The sequence below is a fragment of the Trypanosoma cruzi genome, genomic scaffold (genome assembly GCF_000209065.1).
Source record: "Trypanosoma cruzi strain CL Brener 1047053512861 genomic scaffold, whole genome shotgun sequence".
Taxonomy (NCBI): Eukaryota; Euglenozoa; class Kinetoplastea; order Trypanosomatida; family Trypanosomatidae; genus Trypanosoma; species Trypanosoma cruzi.
In genome coordinates, this window is record NW_001849453.1 from 65,820 (window position 1) to 84,120 (window position 18,301).

At 49.5% G+C, this 18,301-nt stretch overlaps 10 protein-coding genes across 10 annotated transcripts, besides 30 other annotated features; all 10 read left to right on the plus strand.

Annotated features, from left to right (window-relative positions):
- Positions 1-18,301: a sequence feature (heterozygous, non-Esmeraldo-like haplotype).
- On the plus strand, positions 326-1,378 carry Tc00.1047053509317.10 (hypothetical protein, conserved; the record flags this gene model as incomplete). The annotated part of the gene is made up of 1 exon (XM_804094.1): positions 326-1,378. The coding sequence occupies one exon, from the start codon at positions 326-328 to the stop codon at positions 1,376-1,378; it is 1,053 nt and encodes a 350-aa protein (XP_809187.1).
- Positions 1,424-1,453: a microsatellite.
- Positions 1,607-1,674: a sequence feature (GA-rich).
- Positions 1,752-1,783: a microsatellite.
- Positions 1,880-1,974: a sequence feature (T-rich).
- Tc00.1047053509317.20 (esterase, putative) lies at positions 2,487-3,245 on the plus strand (the record flags this gene model as incomplete). The annotated part of the gene is made up of 1 exon (XM_804095.1): positions 2,487-3,245. One exon carries the CDS (start codon positions 2,487-2,489, stop codon positions 3,243-3,245), a length of 759 nt encoding a protein of 252 aa, XP_809188.1.
- Positions 3,505-4,113, plus strand: Tc00.1047053509317.29 (uncharacterized protein; the record flags this gene model as incomplete). The annotated part of the gene is made up of 1 exon (XM_804103.1): positions 3,505-4,113. The coding sequence occupies one exon, from the start codon at positions 3,505-3,507 to the stop codon at positions 4,111-4,113; it is 609 nt and encodes a 202-aa protein (XP_809196.1).
- Positions 4,158-4,180: a microsatellite.
- Positions 4,366-5,391, plus strand: Tc00.1047053509317.40 (ribosomal protein L11, putative; the record flags this gene model as incomplete). Its single annotated transcript, XM_804096.1, has 1 exon — positions 4,366-5,391. The coding sequence occupies one exon, from the start codon at positions 4,366-4,368 to the stop codon at positions 5,389-5,391; it is 1,026 nt and encodes a 341-aa protein (XP_809189.1).
- Positions 5,653-5,673: a sequence feature (AT_rich).
- Positions 5,757-5,809: a microsatellite.
- Positions 5,862-8,075, plus strand: Tc00.1047053509317.50 (dolichyl-P-Man:Man7GlcNAc2-PP-dolichyl alpha6-mannosyltransferase, putative; the record flags this gene model as incomplete). The annotated part of the gene is made up of 1 exon (XM_804097.1): positions 5,862-8,075. The coding sequence occupies one exon, from the start codon at positions 5,862-5,864 to the stop codon at positions 8,073-8,075; it is 2,214 nt and encodes a 737-aa protein (XP_809190.1).
- Positions 8,496-8,520: a microsatellite.
- Positions 8,625-8,663: a microsatellite.
- Positions 9,144-9,166: a microsatellite.
- Positions 9,252-9,288: a sequence feature (A-rich).
- Positions 9,314-9,337: a microsatellite.
- Positions 9,430-9,477: a microsatellite.
- Positions 9,593-9,615: a microsatellite.
- Positions 9,792-9,811: a microsatellite.
- Positions 9,814-9,847: a microsatellite.
- Positions 9,978-10,027: a sequence feature (GA-rich).
- Positions 10,326-10,360: a microsatellite.
- On the plus strand, positions 10,364-11,623 carry Tc00.1047053509317.60 (RNA-binding protein, putative; the record flags this gene model as incomplete). The annotated part of the gene is made up of 1 exon (XM_804098.1): positions 10,364-11,623. The coding sequence occupies one exon, from the start codon at positions 10,364-10,366 to the stop codon at positions 11,621-11,623; it is 1,260 nt and encodes a 419-aa protein (XP_809191.1).
- Positions 11,807-11,901: a microsatellite.
- Positions 12,059-12,088: a microsatellite.
- Positions 12,183-12,292: a sequence feature (A-rich).
- Positions 12,324-12,356: a microsatellite.
- Positions 12,371-12,398: a microsatellite.
- Positions 12,830-12,856: a microsatellite.
- Positions 13,070-13,113: a microsatellite.
- Positions 13,161-13,592, plus strand: Tc00.1047053509317.80 (hypothetical protein, conserved; the record flags this gene model as incomplete). Its single annotated transcript, XM_804099.1, has 1 exon — positions 13,161-13,592. The coding sequence occupies one exon, from the start codon at positions 13,161-13,163 to the stop codon at positions 13,590-13,592; it is 432 nt and encodes a 143-aa protein (XP_809192.1).
- Positions 13,617-13,681: a sequence feature (GA-rich).
- Tc00.1047053509317.90 (hypothetical protein, conserved) lies at positions 14,259-15,590 on the plus strand (the record flags this gene model as incomplete). The annotated part of the gene is made up of 1 exon (XM_804100.1): positions 14,259-15,590. The coding sequence occupies one exon, from the start codon at positions 14,259-14,261 to the stop codon at positions 15,588-15,590; it is 1,332 nt and encodes a 443-aa protein (XP_809193.1).
- On the plus strand, positions 15,833-17,032 carry Tc00.1047053509317.100 (hypothetical protein, conserved; the record flags this gene model as incomplete). Its single annotated transcript, XM_804101.1, has 1 exon — positions 15,833-17,032. One exon carries the CDS (start codon positions 15,833-15,835, stop codon positions 17,030-17,032), a length of 1,200 nt encoding a protein of 399 aa, XP_809194.1.
- Positions 17,236-17,256: a microsatellite.
- Positions 17,537-17,557: a microsatellite.
- Positions 17,601-17,630: a sequence feature (AT_rich).
- Tc00.1047053509317.109 (hypothetical protein, conserved) lies at positions 17,684-18,301 on the plus strand (the record flags this gene model as incomplete). Its single annotated transcript, XM_804102.1, has 1 exon — positions 17,684-18,301. A coding segment is annotated over one exon (618 nt), but the record flags the coding sequence as incomplete, so codon positions are not given.

The window sequence follows — 18,301 nt, forward strand, 5'->3', positions numbered from 1 at the left end:
TGGCGTTGGCTGCACGTGCCTCTTGTATGCAACGCGACGGTCTTTTTTTTTATTTTTCCTTCTTTCCTCCCACCTGCGACCACCTGCGCCGTTGCCTTTTTTTTTTCTTTTTTTTGTTTGTGTGTGTCTTCTTGTAAAGTAAGCGGAGATCCCCCGTCGCCACCACAAGTTGGGAGAGGAGAGGGCTGGCAGAGAGAGAGAGAGAGAGGAGGCAAAAGGGGCGAAAGGGGGAATTTTTTCTTTTTTTCCCCTTAAAACTGCCTACAGCCCACAAGGGGGTGGGTGGAAATTAAAAAAAATTACAAAAAACATATTAGACCTCAAAATGACAGCTTCTTTGGTACCGTTGGTGCAGTTCTCGCAGGAATCCCTGTATTTTCCTCTCCCCCCAAAGGATATCATCATTGAGAATATTGTTCAGGTGAAGAATTTGCTTGAGTGTACGGAAGAAAAGACGGAGAACATTATAGTTTTTAAGGTTCTTTGTACAGTACGCAATCGCTACGGCGTGAAGCCTTCAGTCGGCTTTATATTTCCCACGGAAAGTGTTAAAATTAAATTTCTTCTTGATCTCCCACAACTACGACGACAAGGAGGCGCTGAAGCTGCTTTGGTTTTGCCCAATGCAAAAACGCAGGACAATATGTTTGTGGATATTGCCGTCCTTCCCAAAGATCAGGCAAAGACGTACATGGAGAGCTTAAATGAAAACGGGAATGGGAAAAATATTGGACGCAGCTCCTCTAGGATGTATGTAGAACAGGCCGCCGCCTTCTGGAAGACGCTGGGGCAAATAAAACCAGGAAATGTACAGGTTGTACGTCGTCAATTGAGCTGCGTGTACGGAGACAAGGGCGTCCCAGAGAGTCTTGTCATGCGGATGGGTGGGTACGGGACCAAGCTGCTGGAGAGCCCACAAGTGGTTACCCCTTCAGGGAGTGATGCTGTCTCTACACCGTCACCACCCGCGGTCCCAAAATCGCGTTTCCACACAGTTAAGACAGACACACAAAGAAAATCCCCACCCGTCGCCCCGCCGCGTTTATCGGTGGCTGGATCCGCCAGGAATCGAGATATGAAGTCTCCCTCCACGGAATCCGGGGGCGTTGTGTCTTCACCGCGAGCCAAGAATAATTTAGTTCCCCCAACGGTTCTCCACAACAGCGGCGCTGGCGGGGGTATTACAATTAACTCGCGTCCAGCAGCCGTAATTGCACATCCCACGCCTGCACTAGCGCAGCGGAAGCAAAAAGTTTGGAAGGACTGCCTGTGTTTTAGAGTATCTTTTCGACTTTTGGCAGCGTTGCTTGTCCTATCGTTTCTATGTGCATTATTTGAAAGTGGAACATTTTTGAGTTGGTTGTTAATAGGGCGGTAGAGAAAATGGATAGGAACAAACATCGATTGATTCAAAAAAAGATGAATACATATATATACACATATATACATATATGGCGAGCGTCTTGCAGGGGAATTTCTTTTTTTGTTTTTTGGAGGAATTACCGTCCCCATTTTTTTTTTTTTGTAATGTTTGTTTTTAACACCACCACTACGACGACTAGTAATATTATTTATTGGGCACTAACGGTGTGTCTGTACAACACCGGGGAGAGGGGTGAAAGTACAAGGGAGAGAGAGAGAGAGACGGGAGGGGGAGGGATGGAACGAAAAGGAATCGCGAAGAAAAGTTATTTTTATTTTTGTTTATGCCTTTCTGTGGATGTGAGGTGCCCTTTTTAACCGTTTATTTATTTATTTTTATTTTTATTTTATTTTTATTTTTTGTCGCGCACTTTCTTTCGTACTTTCCTACACAAACACACGTAGACACATACATTTACACGCACTTTTTTGTGCAACTGTGCGTTTTTGTGGACACTTTGTGGTTGTTTTTGTTGCTGCCTCTTTTTTCTTTTATTTATTATTATCATTATTTTTTTTTGTTTCTTTTCTCTTTCATTGTGTGTATTTCTGCAAGTTTTAGGGTTAAGGAAGTCAGTTCTATTTGAGAAGCGTGGAAAGGCAGCCGGATTGCGGTCACAAGGGGGCGGCTATCAAATGGGATTGTCATGAGATGCATGCGCCTACATCGCAAAGCATAAAGAAGCGTCTCTTTCTTTTTTCTTCTTATACTTTGCTGCTATGAGAGGCACGGAAGGGGCGTGAATACCACTTCAGGTTACGTTACAGAGGAAGCGGCATGCGCAAGCAGCAACTGGTCCACCGTGCAGGAGACGCCGCCACCTCCATTTTGGTGCTAAAATGCCGATGGCGATGGGGATGGACATTCATGTCAATTCTTGTCCTTTTTGACCTTTTTTTTTGGGGGGGGAGCATGAGGGCATTGATGCTACGGCGATCTGGAAGCTGCATCCGCTTTTAACTGCTATTTTTTCTGTCGTTCCTATTTCCTGTACTTCTTCCTCTCTTTCAATTGGCAAGGGTGGGAGAAGTTGGTGGACATACCCAAAGAGAAGGCAGCGAAAATGAAAAAGAAAGAAATGCAGTACGCTCTTCTTCTGGGCGACTCCCTGACACAGCAAGGTTACGAGTCCGGCTGGGCGTCACGCCTCAGCAAGCGTTACGTGCGCCGCGCGGATGTTATCAATCGTGGGCTAAGCGGTTACAACACGCGCTGGGTGCTGGATATACTGAAGGATGATACGAGGCGTCAGCAGCTTCTTCCCACACAACCTGGTAAGGCGCTGTTCGTGACTCTGATGCTTGGGTCCAACGATTGCGCTGGATTTCCTCAGCAGGTCTCACTGGATGAATACGGTGCGAACCTGAGGGCAATCATTGACACTGTGCGCAAGCACGTATGTCCCGTTGGTGGTATATTCCTCCTTTCGCCCTCACCGCTGGACGAGAAGGGACGACTTCAGTGGCTGCGTGACGTTGGTTGTGACCCCAATTCTTGTGGCCGCAGCTTCGAATCCATGCGACGCTATCGCGATGCTTCTCTGCGGGTTGGGGCCGAGGAGTATGAGGAGCACGGGGATGTTTTTACGGTCGACCTGTACCGCGTCTTTCTGGGCAGGAGTGCTGACACGGTGCCGTACGCCGAGGGCTCATGGTGTGAGTATTTTTCTGATGGTCTCCACTTCAACGAGAACGGCGGCCGCGTTGTGTTTGAGGCGCTGTGGTGTGCCATTGAGAAGTCTGTGAAGGCCAGCCACATTCTGCCGGACCGTCTTCCGTACGTTCTGCCACCACATGAAACATTGGTGGGTGGCAGCTCGTGAAGAAGCATCTTTCTGGGGCTGGGCTGATCTGAGCCGATGTGTGGCTTGCTGTGCCCAATGGGTCATTGTTATCTTCTGGTTGGGGGAACACAATATTATATTATTTTCAGTGTGTGCATGTGGGGCACCCTTGTTGGTTTGATGGGAGTCGCCGCGTTTCGCACGGATGTGTTTTCTGCTCTGATTGTTGCTCATCCACCACTCATTACTCTGCTTGCTAGGGGGTTATAGGGAGGTAGGTGCTTGTTGCTTTAGCCGAATGCATGGTGCAGGAGTGGAGTCGTGCCTTGCGTCTGCCTATGAGCGAAGGGCGGACGCGGTTCTGCGCCTGGCGGAGGAGCTTGAGTGCGGATCGCCCAGTGCAGGACAGTGTTCTTCGCCGCACTTCTTCCGTGCCCTTGTGACGGCGTACCTTGTGCAGAACGATGCTGTGAACGCGACGTGGGCGTTGCAGCGGTGGGCGACGGGACCGGCGGGCGCCGGCGAGCAAGAGGAGGAGGGCGGAGTGCGTGCGATGCTTGAGAGGGTCGCCCGTCACTGCGGTCGGTGCGCGTATGGGGAGGCCTTTCGCGAGGCGTTGGGAGCGGTTGGCGGCGGGACTGGGAGGGACGTGGAGCACCTGGAGCGCTGGCTGCTTGACTACCTGGCGGCACGACACGTTCATCAGCGGCGGACGTTTTATGGCGAGTCCGGTGGCATGGAGAAGCTTGCGGTGGGCCTTGGCGTGACCGTTGCGGACCTGGAGGCGCGACTGCAGCGTGTTCGGGAGGACGAGCTGCGGCACATTGGGCGCGAGGTGTCGGGCGGCCCGTGCGAGAAGACACGCGACACGCTGTGCTGCATGCTGCAGGTGGGAAAAGCGGTTTAGGTTGGTGCGTGTGTGCGTGTTGAACTCTTTTTTTTTTCTTTTTCTGTGTGTGTGTGTGTATGTGTGTTTGGGGCTGGGGCAGTGGTCTCTTCCTCTCCGTGTTTTGTTGTGGGCGTCTGTGCATGATGCATGCATGCATTTGTGTGTGTGTGTTTATGCCTTTCTCCTATTTCACGCCTATTCCTTTGGTGTGCGGGCAGTAAGCAGTAAGCAGGAGGGGGAGAAGGAGCTGTTGTGTGGACAGGCAAGCAGATGCTCCGCCGAGGCACGGTCTCGCTGTTGAGGGCCCGGCCGAAGACCGTTAACGTTGAGCCGGGCTCGAACCGCATGCCGGATGCCGCTGTGATGGCGAAGGCAAAGGACATCTTCGCGGTGCCGGAGTTCCCTGGGAAGCGGGTGCTGCACAACTGGCGCTTCTTCATCAAGGCGGGGAAGGCGGCCACTGGCCCGCCGGTGGGGCAGGAGTTCTCGAAGCTCGGCCTGAAGGCCATGGATTTTGCAAAGTCCTTTAACGATCGCACGAAGCCGCACTTCAAGGACGACGTGGAGCTCATCGTACGCATTCAGGTGTACTTTGACAAGTCGTACCTGTACACCATCGAGCCGCCGCCCACGGCTTGGTTTATTCTGCGGGCCCTGCGGAAGAAGCGCCGTGAGACCGGCCCGGTGCCGATTCGCGGACACTACTGCGCCCTAATGACGCTGGAGATGGCGTACGAGATAGCGAAGATGAAGCCGAGGAGTTGGGGAAGGCCGGAGTACCCACTCATTGAGACGCGCGTGCGTCGAGTGGTGGGGCAGGCGCGCCGCATGGGCGTGTGTTTTGTCGGCGTCGACACGCCGCACAGCTCTCCCGTGAAGGGCGTGACGGAGAAGCAGTACGCGGAGGAGAGCGAGAGGTACCGTGCGATGCACATGGAGCAGTACGAGGCGTTGCGGCAGCGGGAGCTGGAGGAGGCACCGCTGATCGAGCGGCTGCACCGCCCGAATTTTGCCCCGCTTAGCGAGGCGCAGATTGAGGAGGGGCTGAAGGAGCCCGGTCTCTTCCACGCCCTGTGGCAGGCGAGCCACCCGAAGAGCCCGTACCACAGGGACCTCAGGCAGCGCGAGATGGCGCGGCGGTACCTCAACGCCAGGGGCTGGGTGAAGGACATGACGCTGGACGAGATGCAGGTGGTGTTCATGAACTACCGACTCCCCGAGATTGAGCGTGGGCACCAGATGGACGAGGGAGGGATGGAGGGCCAGGTGTACTGGACGCGGGACGGTGCACAGTAGCGAACAAGGCGGCCTGCCGTGACGGATGCGCTGGCGGGGCACGTTGTGCCTGGAGCGATGTGAGGTTTGGCTCCTGCCCTTCACGCGGCGCCGTGAAGGCCGATGGTGCGGGTGCTACCGAACGTTTTTTTTTTGCTTTTTTTGCGGTGTTTTTTGTCTTTTGGCGCATTGGACGAAAGGAGGAACTGAAGAAACAACAGCACCCGAAAAAAGTGAGAAGGACGCACTGCCGGATGCTGTGAAGGCCTTTTCTCTGACGGCAATATATATATATATATATTTGTGTATGTGTGTGTTGGGTCCTGGCAGGAACCTCTCGTCCACCGAGTGCAGTACAGTGCGCTGGCATTGGGGCGCAAGTGAAGTTTTTTTTGTCTTTTTTTTTTTTTTTTCAAAATTTTTTTTCAATTTTTTTTTTGGTTGTTGTGTGTTTATTGTCTGCAAACGTAGAAGATTTTTGTGCGGAAGACATGAAGGGTTACGCTCGGCTTGGCCTGGTTGTCTTATTTGCGTCTTGTGTTGTGTGTGAGGTGCTGTGCCCATACACAAAGGTAGAGGAAAGCTTTGGCATGCAGGCAATGCATGACTTTATTTTCTGTCCAGCTCCGGAGTGTTGGGATCATCATGAATTTCCGGGAGTGGTCCCACGAACGTTTGTTGGCCCATGGATTGTCGTTGCCTTGACGTTGTTGATTGTTACACTCGTGGTGGAACCCATCGGTACAGTCGTCAAATATACTTTTCTTCATGCGGGGGTTTTAAGCAACATAATGGATAATAAAAAGTGGATTGTGGAGCATCCATTCTTCCTGGAGGTGACCGCGCCGAAAAGTCCCATGTTCTTCTCTCACGCGTGCCGTCTTGTTCTGGGGTCAATGGTGTGTGGCGCTTTGTGGTACGTTGCGACTGGAATCGATGAGTTTGAGAATAAAATTGTGAAGTCTACTGCGAGACCAACGCGGAAGCGTTGCTCTGCGTCTTTTGTTTTTTTTCTTTTGTGCATCCTACAGTTTCATCTTCTGTTCTACGCGACGAGGGCGCTTCCAAATACGTACGCGCTCATTCTGTGCAGTTTGGCATGCGGGTGTACGTTGCGCGGGATGCACTATCATTCTTTTGCGTTACTGAATGTCAGCGCTGCGGTTTTTCGCTGTGATACCATCTTGTTGCTTGGGTCATCCGGACTTTTTCTGCTTTTACAGCGTGATGTGACTCTTGCGCGATCTGCGTTGGTTAGCTTTTTCTCTTTGGTGCTTGCTTTTGGCTGCAGCGTCGCTTTGGACAGCTTCCTGTGGGGTCGTTGGGTTTGGCCTGAAGCCACTGTGCTGTTTTTTAACACCGTCGAGAATCAGTCATGGCGCTGGGGGCGGTTGCCATGGCACTGGTACGTCACGTATGCGCTGCCACGAGCCTTTTTGTTTGAGTACATGCCACTACTGCTGTTGGTGGGTTTGGCATGCTGGGATTTGGGCCGGCGGCTAATCCATCTTATGGTGGCCTTTTGCTCTCGAGCTCCAGCGGCTTCGTTGTTTTCACTTTCACCGTATTCCCCTTCTTCTTCTTTTCGTGGGGCGTTGTTTTCACTGTGGTTGGACACGGGTGTCCGGTACCGTGCCGTGTTGCTTCCGGCAGCTCTCTTTGTGGTTCTGTATAGTTTCCTGCCGCACAAGGAGCTGCGATTTATTATGGTGGCTTTTCCGAATTTTTTGGCGCCTGTGGCCGCTGCTGTTTCTTTGACGTGGAATGAGTTGATCGCGAGGGAAGGGGACGGCTCTGCACACGTGAAGGATGGAAATGGAAAAACTGTGCTTCAACAACCGGAACGGGGCAATGCAAGCAAACAGCGGAAATGTAAGCACGTTCACTATGAGCAGCGAATGAAGCGTGTGACGATGGCCGTATTCTTGGGCTTATTTCTCCTGCAGCTTATGACGGTGGTGATGTCTGTGTATTTTAGCATTCACAATTATCCCGGTGCGGATGCGTTAAAAAAACTGCATCAAATCATTGAGAAGGATATTTTTGACAACAATTCATGTGCCAATCGCCTGGGCGTGGGGAGTGCGGACCAAACTGTTTCGCTCACGGTATTCATTGACGCCTACGCTGGCATGACGGGTATCAATCGGTTTCAGAAGGCACATCATCTACAGCCCCCAGGGCAATTTGTGGATGGGAGAATAGGGTACCTCCCGTTATATCCCTCTTCGCTTAGAGATCGACTTGTTGCGATATTTGCCCTGCCGTTCGTGGCGCTTCTTCATTTGTCGGAGGGTATAACTTCTCCACTGGGGCGGTTTCGTGAGTATCACGACGGGGATTTATACGGAGTCATGGGCGGACCTTCAACTGCCAGTGATGCCGCGAGTGTACTTCTGTCCGGGGCCGATCGGAGGCAACTGCGGGGGGTACAACTGCGTTACACCAAGGATCCCACTCTCTTTGATGAGGAGCGCGGCGTGTACAAAAGCGACGGGTTGGACTACTTGTTGGTGCGATACTCACAGCGTGAACTGCACCGTCAGCACGGCGTGTTTGAGGAGCTTTTCACTGCGTCACCGGACTTTTGCTCTCACGTGGCCTATTGGCTGCGTGGCTTCTGGCCGTGGCGGTGTCATTTATTTTTTAACGAAAGGGCTGAGAAGCCATTCATTTTGGCCTTGCGTCGACGGTGCAGGGAATAGTCCATCGTTACGTAGCTACCTCCATCACAACGTGTAGCATGAGTGGGTGTATGAGAGTAAAGAATAAATTTGGGGGAAAAAGTGATACTACTGAATAGTTAAAATATAGTAAAGAGTTTTGTGGGAATTAGTATTAGTGGTGTTAAGAGGGGGAATTACTTCCGATTGAAAGAACCACTTTGCTTTTTAATGTTTACATACGATTGACAGCAAATATGCACATTACGTATCTACAGAAGTATGGATGAACGAAAATAAAAGAAGTAATCCTCATCCTAACTCATTTATTTATTGTTATTATTTTTATTGTTACCCCCATCTTGAGTGTATATCATCTGTAGAGAAGAATATTGCATGATTTTTCTGAATTGGGCCGATGTATGCGTTTCATCGTCTTAACGGCGCGAGACTGTATTCGGCATATATATATATATATATACGTATAATAAACATTTGCATATTTTTGTATGCAAATGTAAAGCTGACTGTAGGGATCAATGATTTTCTTTTATTATTTTATTGTTGCTGGTGTTGGTGGTGCTGTTTTTCTTTTTTTCTTTTTTTCTTTTTTTCTTTTTTATTATTTTTATGTTTTCTAATTTGGATGGCCCACACGATGCACAGTAACACGCGTGACCCCCTCCCCCCCCCCCAGACATTATGGTGTGAAAAACTTTCCCCCGCGCTCATAACGACAATCCCGCGAGGGGAAAAATATTTGCTTTTTTTTTTTTTTCCGTCCTTTCCCCCATAATAATTAACGGGGAGGGCGGATTGAAGGGGGGGGGTGGGTGGGGGGGGGTGTCTATAAAACAAACAAACAAAACGATGTGCAGTAAATATATATTTATATGCATGCGGGGAGGGCACGGATAAGCAGTTTTTTTTTTGCTTGTGTGTGTGTGTGTGTCTGTGAGGCCCTGAAGTTTGTATTCATCGTCCAACCATCCACGTTTTATTGCTTTGTAGGATGGTAGAAGGGAGGCAAGTAACGATGCGCGTGTGTACTCGCAGTAGGGGGGGGGTGGGGGGGACTTTTTTGTTGTTGTTGTTTTTTTGCTTTTAAACTTCTTTTTTTTTTTTTTTTTTTTGGATTTGTTACTTGAGTGTTTGTGCAAAATTTATTTTGTTTTTGAGTGCTTCCGCGACGATGACGGTGGCTGATGTGCGCTCCATAAACAAAAACAAGAAGAAAAAAAAAAAAAAGGAAAAACGCGGATTTTTTTATATCTTTTACATATTATTATTATTATTATTCTTATATATTTGTTTTGCGATGACTGCCAGGCATTATTGGTATTTCTTCCAGCGGTTTTGCTTTGTGCTGTGGGCATCATGAACCTTTGGCGTAGGCATACATGTACGCATATAAATATATAGATATATACATGCATTATATACACGCAGACGGGCACGTATGCACGCACAGACAGACGGACAGAAACGCACATACACACGAGGTACCTGCGTACACGTAAGTTTCCGGCCAAAGAGACTTGAAAAGGAGGAAAAAGAGGGGGGAGGGGAGGGGAGGGGAGGGTTGAGAGGGCACGCTTTGGCTGGGTCGCGAATGACGTGAATGGGTGGGATTTAGAGTGAATTTTTGGGTGACGGAAAAAGGGAGGGAGACGTGGGTCGTGAACGCCGCCATGTGTTTTTTCGTTTTTGTCTGCTGCTCGCCGTCAAAGGGGTGGGTGAGAAGGGGATGCAAAAACGCAACAACAACAACAACAACACTCACACATACATGCATGCATACTTACATACACACACTTGCCAAATTACACTTGCAACTTGGTTTTTGCCTTGGAACTCCCTCCTGATATGATGAAGCAACTACCAGATCGTTACTTAAAACAAGCAGCGGTTCGTTGGAGGGGAACGGCAGCACTCGCTCCGCCGAAAAGAAGAAGAAGAACAAGAACAACAACAACAAAAATAAAAATAAGAAGGCAATTAGTCACACAGCACTAACTTTTGAGGGCGTGCACGCGAGGCAGACAGTCTATAGGTGAAGGACAAAAGGAAGAGGAATAGAAGGGAATTAAGGTCCCAAAGATAAAGAGGGAAGAAGAAGAAGAAGAAGCATAAAAACGGCAGGTACGTAAAAAGCTACCGAGAGGATTTGTAAGGAGTGGGTAGTAAACAGAAATCAGGTCATACAAGATAACTCAGCTGCTGGGCTTCGTTGACGCACAAAAGAAGAGCGAGCTGTAGAACTGAATCTAAGAGACAGGCAACATTTTGAATATATAAAATAAAATAATATAATATAATATATATAAAGGATGTCGTACACGATTCAGGTGCGTGGTCTTCCGGAGGACACGAGAGAGGACGCTGTTCGTGACTTCTTTAGCCGTGTAGGCGATGTGACTCATTGCACATTGGAGAGGAACGCCGCAACGCTATCGTTTGAGAACGAGGAAGACTTCAATGAGGCACTTAATATGGATGGCATGGAGTTTGAAAACGGTGCATTCATTCAGGTGGAGAAGAAGAGGCACGAGAATGATTCTTATCACGGACGCTCAGACAACAACATGGATGATAACCAGAAAAACGGTGCGACAGATGGAGAGAGAGGGGGTGACGGTAGGGACGCGTCGCCGCGCGATAACCGCAAGCGTTTCCGTGAGGAATTTAAGGTTGCCGTTCGAAACATCGCAGAGAATACAACAGAGCAGCAGCTTCGTGAGTTGTTTGAACCGCTTGGAACCATCGCCGATCTCTTTTTAGAGCCACGGCGCCGCTACGCCTTTGTCGGCTTTGACAACACCGACTCTCTTGAGGCCGCCCTGCAGATGACCGGTCGGGAACTGAATGGCGTTGCCATTGAGGTGGAGAAGAAACGCACTGGTCCGCGTGAGAATGTGCTGCCGACGAAAGTAGTGGTGAAGGGAATGCCGCCAAACACAAACGAGGACGACCTCCGCGCCTTCTTTCTCTCCGCTGGAGAACCCGTCGATATATTTATCCACGAGAAGAAGCACTTCGCGTTTGTTGGGTTTCCCAACGAGGAGACATGTGTTGCAGCGCTCCGGCTGCATGGCACGGAACTGAACGGCTCCCGCGTCGATGTGGAGCGGCGCCAGCGTCAACGCTGCTTCAAATGCGACAGGGAAGGACATGTGGCGCTGCAGTGCCGTGCGGTCGAGCCGTATTGCCGCAACTGCGGCCGCAATGGCCATCTTTCCCGTGATTGCCGCTCCGGCCCACGCGACAACCGCCGCAACCAAAACGACCGACGTGAATTTGTCCGGCGCGACTACAACGACAGACGCGACTACGGCGACCGGCGCGACTACAACGACCGGCGCGACTACGGCGATCGGCGGGAGTTTGTTGACCGGCGGGATTTTAACGACCGGCGGGATGTTGACAGGCGCGAGGATCGTCGCCGTGCTCGATCCCGCTCAGACTCGTACGAACGGCATCGGCGCCGTCACAGCCACAGCAGGAGCCGTAGCCCGAAGAGATTTGCTCGCGAGCGCGACCGCGACCGCGACCGCAGCCGCAGCCGCAGCCCACCGCGCCGTCGCTACTAAAAGCGGGTGAGGGAGAAAAAGGGGCCACACACACGGAAACACACGCAAGTGCATATTTTCTTGAGGAGAATTGGAAGGCGTTCCTTCATGGCGTGGTGTGTCCCGGGCGAAGGCAAGCGGCGGGTAGTATGTGCTGTGACAGGGATAGAAAAGGGGCGTCAAAATAATAATAATCATAATCAAAAAAAAAAAAACGAAAAAAACAAACAAGCAAACAAACAGCAAGCAACGACAGGCAGGGAAAGAAAAAAAGAAAGAAAAAGCACCCAACTAAATAACAGCAACAAAAAGGAATTAACTAAAGAGCTGACATCAATGCACACGGGGGCCCGTATACATATCTACATCTATATTTATATATAAAGGCAATGAAGAGGTTGAGGTGAGGCTTGGAGGGGCCTCCGGTGCTGTCGATGAGGAAGGTGGCGACTGTGGCTCTCTCTCTCTCTCTCTCTCCTACTCTCTTCTTCATTGTGCCGGATTGATAATGGAGGGAGCAGCACATTACAGTAGACCAAGGGAAAAGAGACAAGAGAGATGCCAGACAGAAACCAGGCGTAAAAAAAAAAAGGAAAAAGGAGAAAAACAACAATAACAAAAAAAAAAAAAAAAACGAGAAGGAGAAAAAGAGAAGACGAGAAAGCGAGAGAAATATAGAAAAAAAAAAAAGGCATGAAATGACGATGGATTTTTAAATATAAAAAATAAAAATAAAAATAAAACAAAAAAAAAACAGGAGAACCCCTCTTTTTTTCTTCTTTTTTCTTTTTTTTTTGTCCCTCCCACATTTATTTTCATAACGTGTTTTTGAATATGTTTGGATTGGCCGCGTGTGTGCCTTTTTGATTCTCAGGGAAACGTGGAGGGGAGGGGGGAGGAGAGGGGCGTGTGGACGGCAATGTAGTTTTCCTTTCAGCTTCACGGATAAAAGAGAAAAAAAAAAGAGAGAGAGAAGGAACAAAAGGAGAAGGAGATGAATTGACAGCCATTAACGTACATATCCACACGTTTTTTTTTTTTTTTTGTGGAGCCGCAATAAATTGCCAAGACGTATTATAGCGGCATACATGTGTGAGTGTGGGTGTGCTTACGTGTTTACATTTACATGTGTGCCTCATTTTCTCTCTTTCTTTCCCTCTCTTTCTCTCTGTGAGTGTGTGTGAGTGTGGGGGGTTATTTTCCACTGCCTTTGGCGTGTCATGTGTGTTTCTTTTTTTTTTTTTTCTTTTTTTTCCCTCTTTTGGCGTTTAATAAAACCCCTTAAAAATTGTCTGTTGCGTGTTTATTTTCACACGCATAAAATACACACACACACACACACAAAGAGAGAGAGGGAGAGGAAAGGACGTGGCGGCTGGGTTTAATAGAAGGTGCATTCATTGTTTTTCCGCGCGGACTTTTGAAAACAAAAAGGAAAAAAAAATAGTAATAATTAGATAGCGCGTGTTATTACTTGTATTGTTATTATTGTCATTATTATTATCATTATTTTGTACCATCTTCTTACGGCACACGGAGGCAACCGAAGGGAGGAAGAATGACGGGCAAAGGAGGGACGATTCTCGTTTCGGATCTTCCAATGATGTATCCAAGCGACTTACTGCGATTTGAGAGGGAAGGTGGTGTGTGGGGCAGACAGTGGCAGGTGCGACGCAAGCAGTTAACATTCGCAGTGGCAACCGCCACTTTCTCGACGGTGCTTGGAAGTTACTACGTCGTCTCACGCTGCAACACGGGGTTTGTCCTGTTCAGTACCTTCAGTGGCTTTACTGTTTTGGGGTTCTGCGTTGGCTCCGCTCTCTCGTCGGCGTTTTACCCGAATGTCGCAAGCAACAGGGAGACATCCATGATGCGCCGCGTGTGGTGGGCGAAGGAATGCGCCAAGAATTGGGACTACTCGCAGGTGAACGAGGGAATATGGAAGGCGAAGTACCCGCATGTGCCGGTCCCAAGGAAGGAGGGACGGTGATGTGTCGCTTCAACCGGAAAGGACAAGAAGAAGAGGAAGAAAAACAAAAAAAAAAAAAAAGGAAGAAGAAGATGTAAGAATAAAAAGAACATACAAGATTTTATCAGGCGGTCAGATTGAATAAGGGGGAGATGAAAAGGGGAGCCGAAAAGGAGGAAAACACCAGGGTTTTTGATGCATGTGGGGAGGGGGGCGGGATGAATAGCAAGAATGGGGGATGTTGATTGGAATGTGCAGTGGTCTCCGCCTCCCCCACCCCTGATAAATTTCTATTTATTGACACATCATCGCTACGTCTTTAAAGAGGAAGTAAATGCTTATGTGTGGTGAAATGTTTGTTAGCTTGCCCCTGCATATATGGCACACGCTCTCCTTTTGTTCTCATCCCCCTTTACTCTCACTTTGCTCTTTTCTTTCTTTGTTTTATTTGCGGCTTTTTGTCTATTTGTATCTTCCTGTTTTTTTCTTTGTTGGCGTGCCATCCCTACATGCAGTGTGGGTGGTAAATGATGATGATGATGGTACCACGCCTCCGTGGCTCTGTGTGTGTGAGGGAAGGGGTCAGAGAGGAGGCGGTGCGGGGTGGACGGGCCCTTCCACGACGTGTGATGTTTCATCCCGGCGGGAAATAGGCATGAAAGGCATTTGGTGTTTTTTCTTCTCGATATGAAAAAGTTTTTTTTTTTCCTTTTTTTTTTCTGCCCGGACAACACTTCTTTCTCATGTCGTTGCTTTTCCTTTTCTTTTCCCCCCTCTGTCTGTGGACGGTTGGCCATCTCATGTTTCCCCTTTTCTTCTCTTTACTCTTCACTTTTTCCAGACGTGCGGATGCGTCCTGCTCATCGTTGCACGGCGGAGCGGCGGGAGGGCATGGACGAGGAGAAGACGCAGCCGTCTCACCCGTGGACGCGCGAGGATTCGCTGACGGCGCAGCTGAAGATACAACTCTACCGCATCTACGCAAGTGTATCTCGCCAGCGGGAATGGTTTAAGATACATGAGTCCAACGTGAGGGCTCTCACGGAGGAGGCGGAGACTCTGCGGGCTCGTTTCTTCCCACATGAGCGGAGCCTGTTAACTGCGGTGACTGGAGATGCCAAAAACAGAAGAGAAACGCATTCTTCATCTTTTTGTTTTGCCGATACAGAAGGGATGAGCTCAGATGACATGACTTTAACGACAATGAGGAGACCGTGTCCATGTTCCAAAGACGCTTCACATGCCATGATTCGAGACTTTTCATCGAGGGCGTTGACGCCATGGTGTCCTTCATCCCTGCAGGCCGATGAGGGTTGGACTCTGCCATTGCGTCCGGGTGGAGACGGTACAGGATATCCTTCTGCCGCCGTGCTCATTCCCTCGGCAAATGACGTGCACAGTTGCGTTAATGCTGTGGACTTTCGCCATGTTGTGCCGGAGTATCTCCTGCAACTCTCACCGGGATGGATTCATGAACGCCTGGGAACAACGGGAGGGGGAAAAGGAGGAGGGATTATGGCAGAGGAGGCCACATCGGCTCTTGTCGCCCTTCTTCTCCCATTACTTCGGGCCTTTCGTGGTGTTGTTGACACGGCGCGTTGGCTTACCGAATCTTGTGATTATGCCACTGGAGTTCCTGCCCACGACGGGTTTCTCACACTCAAAGCACTTTGCGCCGCCGCCAGGCATTTATTTTATCTCCTTCACGAGGCACTCTGCTGCCTGTCGTCGTGGGCAACAGAGGTCGCGCAATCGGGGATGGCAACAGTGGCGCACAAAATGAGTCCCGAGGAGCGGGCGGAGGCCACACAGATTCTTTTGTACCTGCTGGATGACCGCGGCAGTGGCGCGTTGGTGTTGCAACTTCTCTGCACAGACAAAAACACTTCTAACACGCCTCATCACACAGAATTGGGGACACTGGAACCCGCTACGACGGGATTTGTCCCACGCTCGGTCGTCAGCGAGGCATTCAGCTTTTTGGCCATTCACTTCTTTGGGATTTGCCTTGGGGAGTAGTGAGGGGGCGATCAACTTGACACGTTTCTCCTCCCCTTATCCTTCTCCCCCCCTTTTTTTGTTTAATCTTCATGCGAGTGATGTGATGCGTGTGTCTTGGATTTTTTCTCTCTTTCACACACAAAAACTCTTTCTATGTATTGGTGTGTGTGTGTGTGCGTGTTGCGAGCACATGGCGATGCATGTTGTTTTCTATTTTTCTTTTTCTTTCATTATTTACAGTGTCATAGCTTCATCGAAGGATGCCAAGGGACGGCGGTGAGGTGCGCCATGAGCCCGCATCGGAAGCGGGGTCTATTGTCGCCGCCAACCTCACCACAAATACGCACATCACGCGTGTTGATTCGGTTTCTCCCGTTCCATCAGAGGTGTACATTCCAAACCGACTTGGGAACATGAAGTTGCACCTTGACGGTGAACTGAGGCGCGACCGCACGGCAGTTGAGAAGATTGCACTGTACAAGGAAACGAAATATAATAGCATTAACGCATTCAATCGTTTTGTGACATTCCTTCTTTGCCTACTTGCTCCTTCGGTTTTTTGCATGGCGATTGGTATGTGCTCGACAGAGTGGATTGTGACATTGAATCATCTTCAGTATCGGTCTATGGGGCTGATTTTCTCCTGCTATGAAGGGGTTGTAGGGTTCTGCATGCAACGCGGTAGCTCGAGGTATCCACGTCAGCTGCGTGATAGTCTGACGAAAGCGATTATATGTGAGTCATCTGAATCCTTTGTGCGTGCGTACATTAGTGCCATGTGGAGCCTTGCTATTGTACAGTTTTTTTGTATTCTTTTGGGTATTATTGTGACATTGCGGATAGCAAGCCGCCCAACTCGCTCGCACAGCTCATTGGTCGTGTTGTGTTTGCTTCTTTTAGCCTTACCATGTGGTATAGTGAACTGTGTGTTATTTCACTTTTACACACGTTGTGAACGACGAGCGTGTGAGGCGTTGCACAGTCCCTCACCACAGTGTCGCGTTAGATATGACTGGGGGTTTGATGTCTACATTGCGTCTATATGCTTTAATTTCGTTGCCTGCATCACTGCTATCTTCCTGTGTTCATATCCGCACTCCATTCGTGCCCAGACCGCCCAAAAGTATGATGAGCGGAGGGAACAGGAGCGCCGTCGAAGAGAACGCGCGCAGACGAGCCACGGTGAGAGGAGCAGACATATGACTCGTTTTCTGCGTCCAATACTTGGCGAGCCGGAGGAGCCGTTGTACCTCACCGCTGAGGAGCTTGAGATTACCATCGATGGCGCCAATGACTGGGTGTACGATGACAAGAGCGACCTCTTTTACAGTTTTGATTTGGACATGTTTTGGGACCCACTGACGCGGGACTACTACAGTCGCGAATTGTGCTCCTGGCAGGCCACACCGCAGGGTTTGCTGGAGCTGCGCAGGGCGAAGAGAAGCAGAAATGACCGGTAACTTCTGTTTTTTTGTTTTTTTTCCTCTCTCTTTTTTCTCACTCTCTCTTGTTCACTGTGGAATACAAACATACGTACATCTTTATATATATAAAGGGCCATGTGTGGTTTCCGGGTAGAAAACAGAACAAAAAAAAGGAAAGGCAACATGGACTGAGGAAACGACGACGGAAATCAATCAGACAATTGCCTCCACCCTAAACCAAAAAAAAAAAAAAAAAAAAACACTGACAAGAAGCAGATACGTTTAGGCAGCGTTTCGTGCTCATGGGGCAATTTTTTTTTTTTTTTTTCGTTGTTCTTTGAATATGTTGGATGTGTTGAATTATTGCTACCCCCTTTGTTTTTTGTGCGACTCTGCACAGTTGCTCCATATTACTTCTATTGGTGCCCTTGCCATGCGGAGAAATACGTGATTTTGCGTTGGTGTGCGCGACACGTCTTTTGCGGGTGTGAAAGAGAAAGCGAGGAGTGAAAGTAAACTCTCCCTCACACGCACACACACAAAAAAAAAAAAAAAAAAAAACGTCAATAAAATTTGAGGGAGCCCCAATTATTATCCGTTTATGTTATTTTATTTATCTTTTTTTTTTTTTTTTGACGCGGTTTGGCTTCAGGGGTGTGGTGGTGCCTGCGGTAGAGGGCGGGGGGAATGGGTAGTCGAGCAAAGCGATCCGGCCCATCGAAGGGTGGGAAGAAACGTGTCGAGACGCGGCCTGCGCTGCCGCCGCCAATACCACCATTTCTTTGCCTCTGTCGTGGCTATGTGTACGCGCCTCAGCCGCTGTCAGTTGATGTGTCCATCCGAGTTCCCCTGCAGCAGCTGCGAAACCGTGAGGCGGTGAATGATCTCGTGTTGCGCAGTGTGCTGCATCGTCCACACGCAACACCGTCGTCTTTGGATCAGGACGCTGCGGAGAAGACATATTTTTATGTGGTTCATGTGGAGTCTATTTTGATTCACGCAGACTCCGCACGACAGAGTGAACACACTGGGGAGGTGCAACTTTGTGCCACCGCGGAGACCGTGTTAGCACGTGTTGAATACGGCCTGCTCGTGGGTGTTGCGGAGTCGAGAAAGTTTATGGACACAATGATCGTTCGACTCCAGGGCGGGACCCCCGTGGGAGGCATGCAGCAGCATCATCATGGCGACGACAACAGGACAAGCGGCCATAGCAGTGATCGCGGTGGAGCCCTGCTCGTGACGGCGCGGTGTTTGGACGCGGAGCCCGTCGTGGCGGGGCAGGCGGTGCTGCTTGTGTCGGAG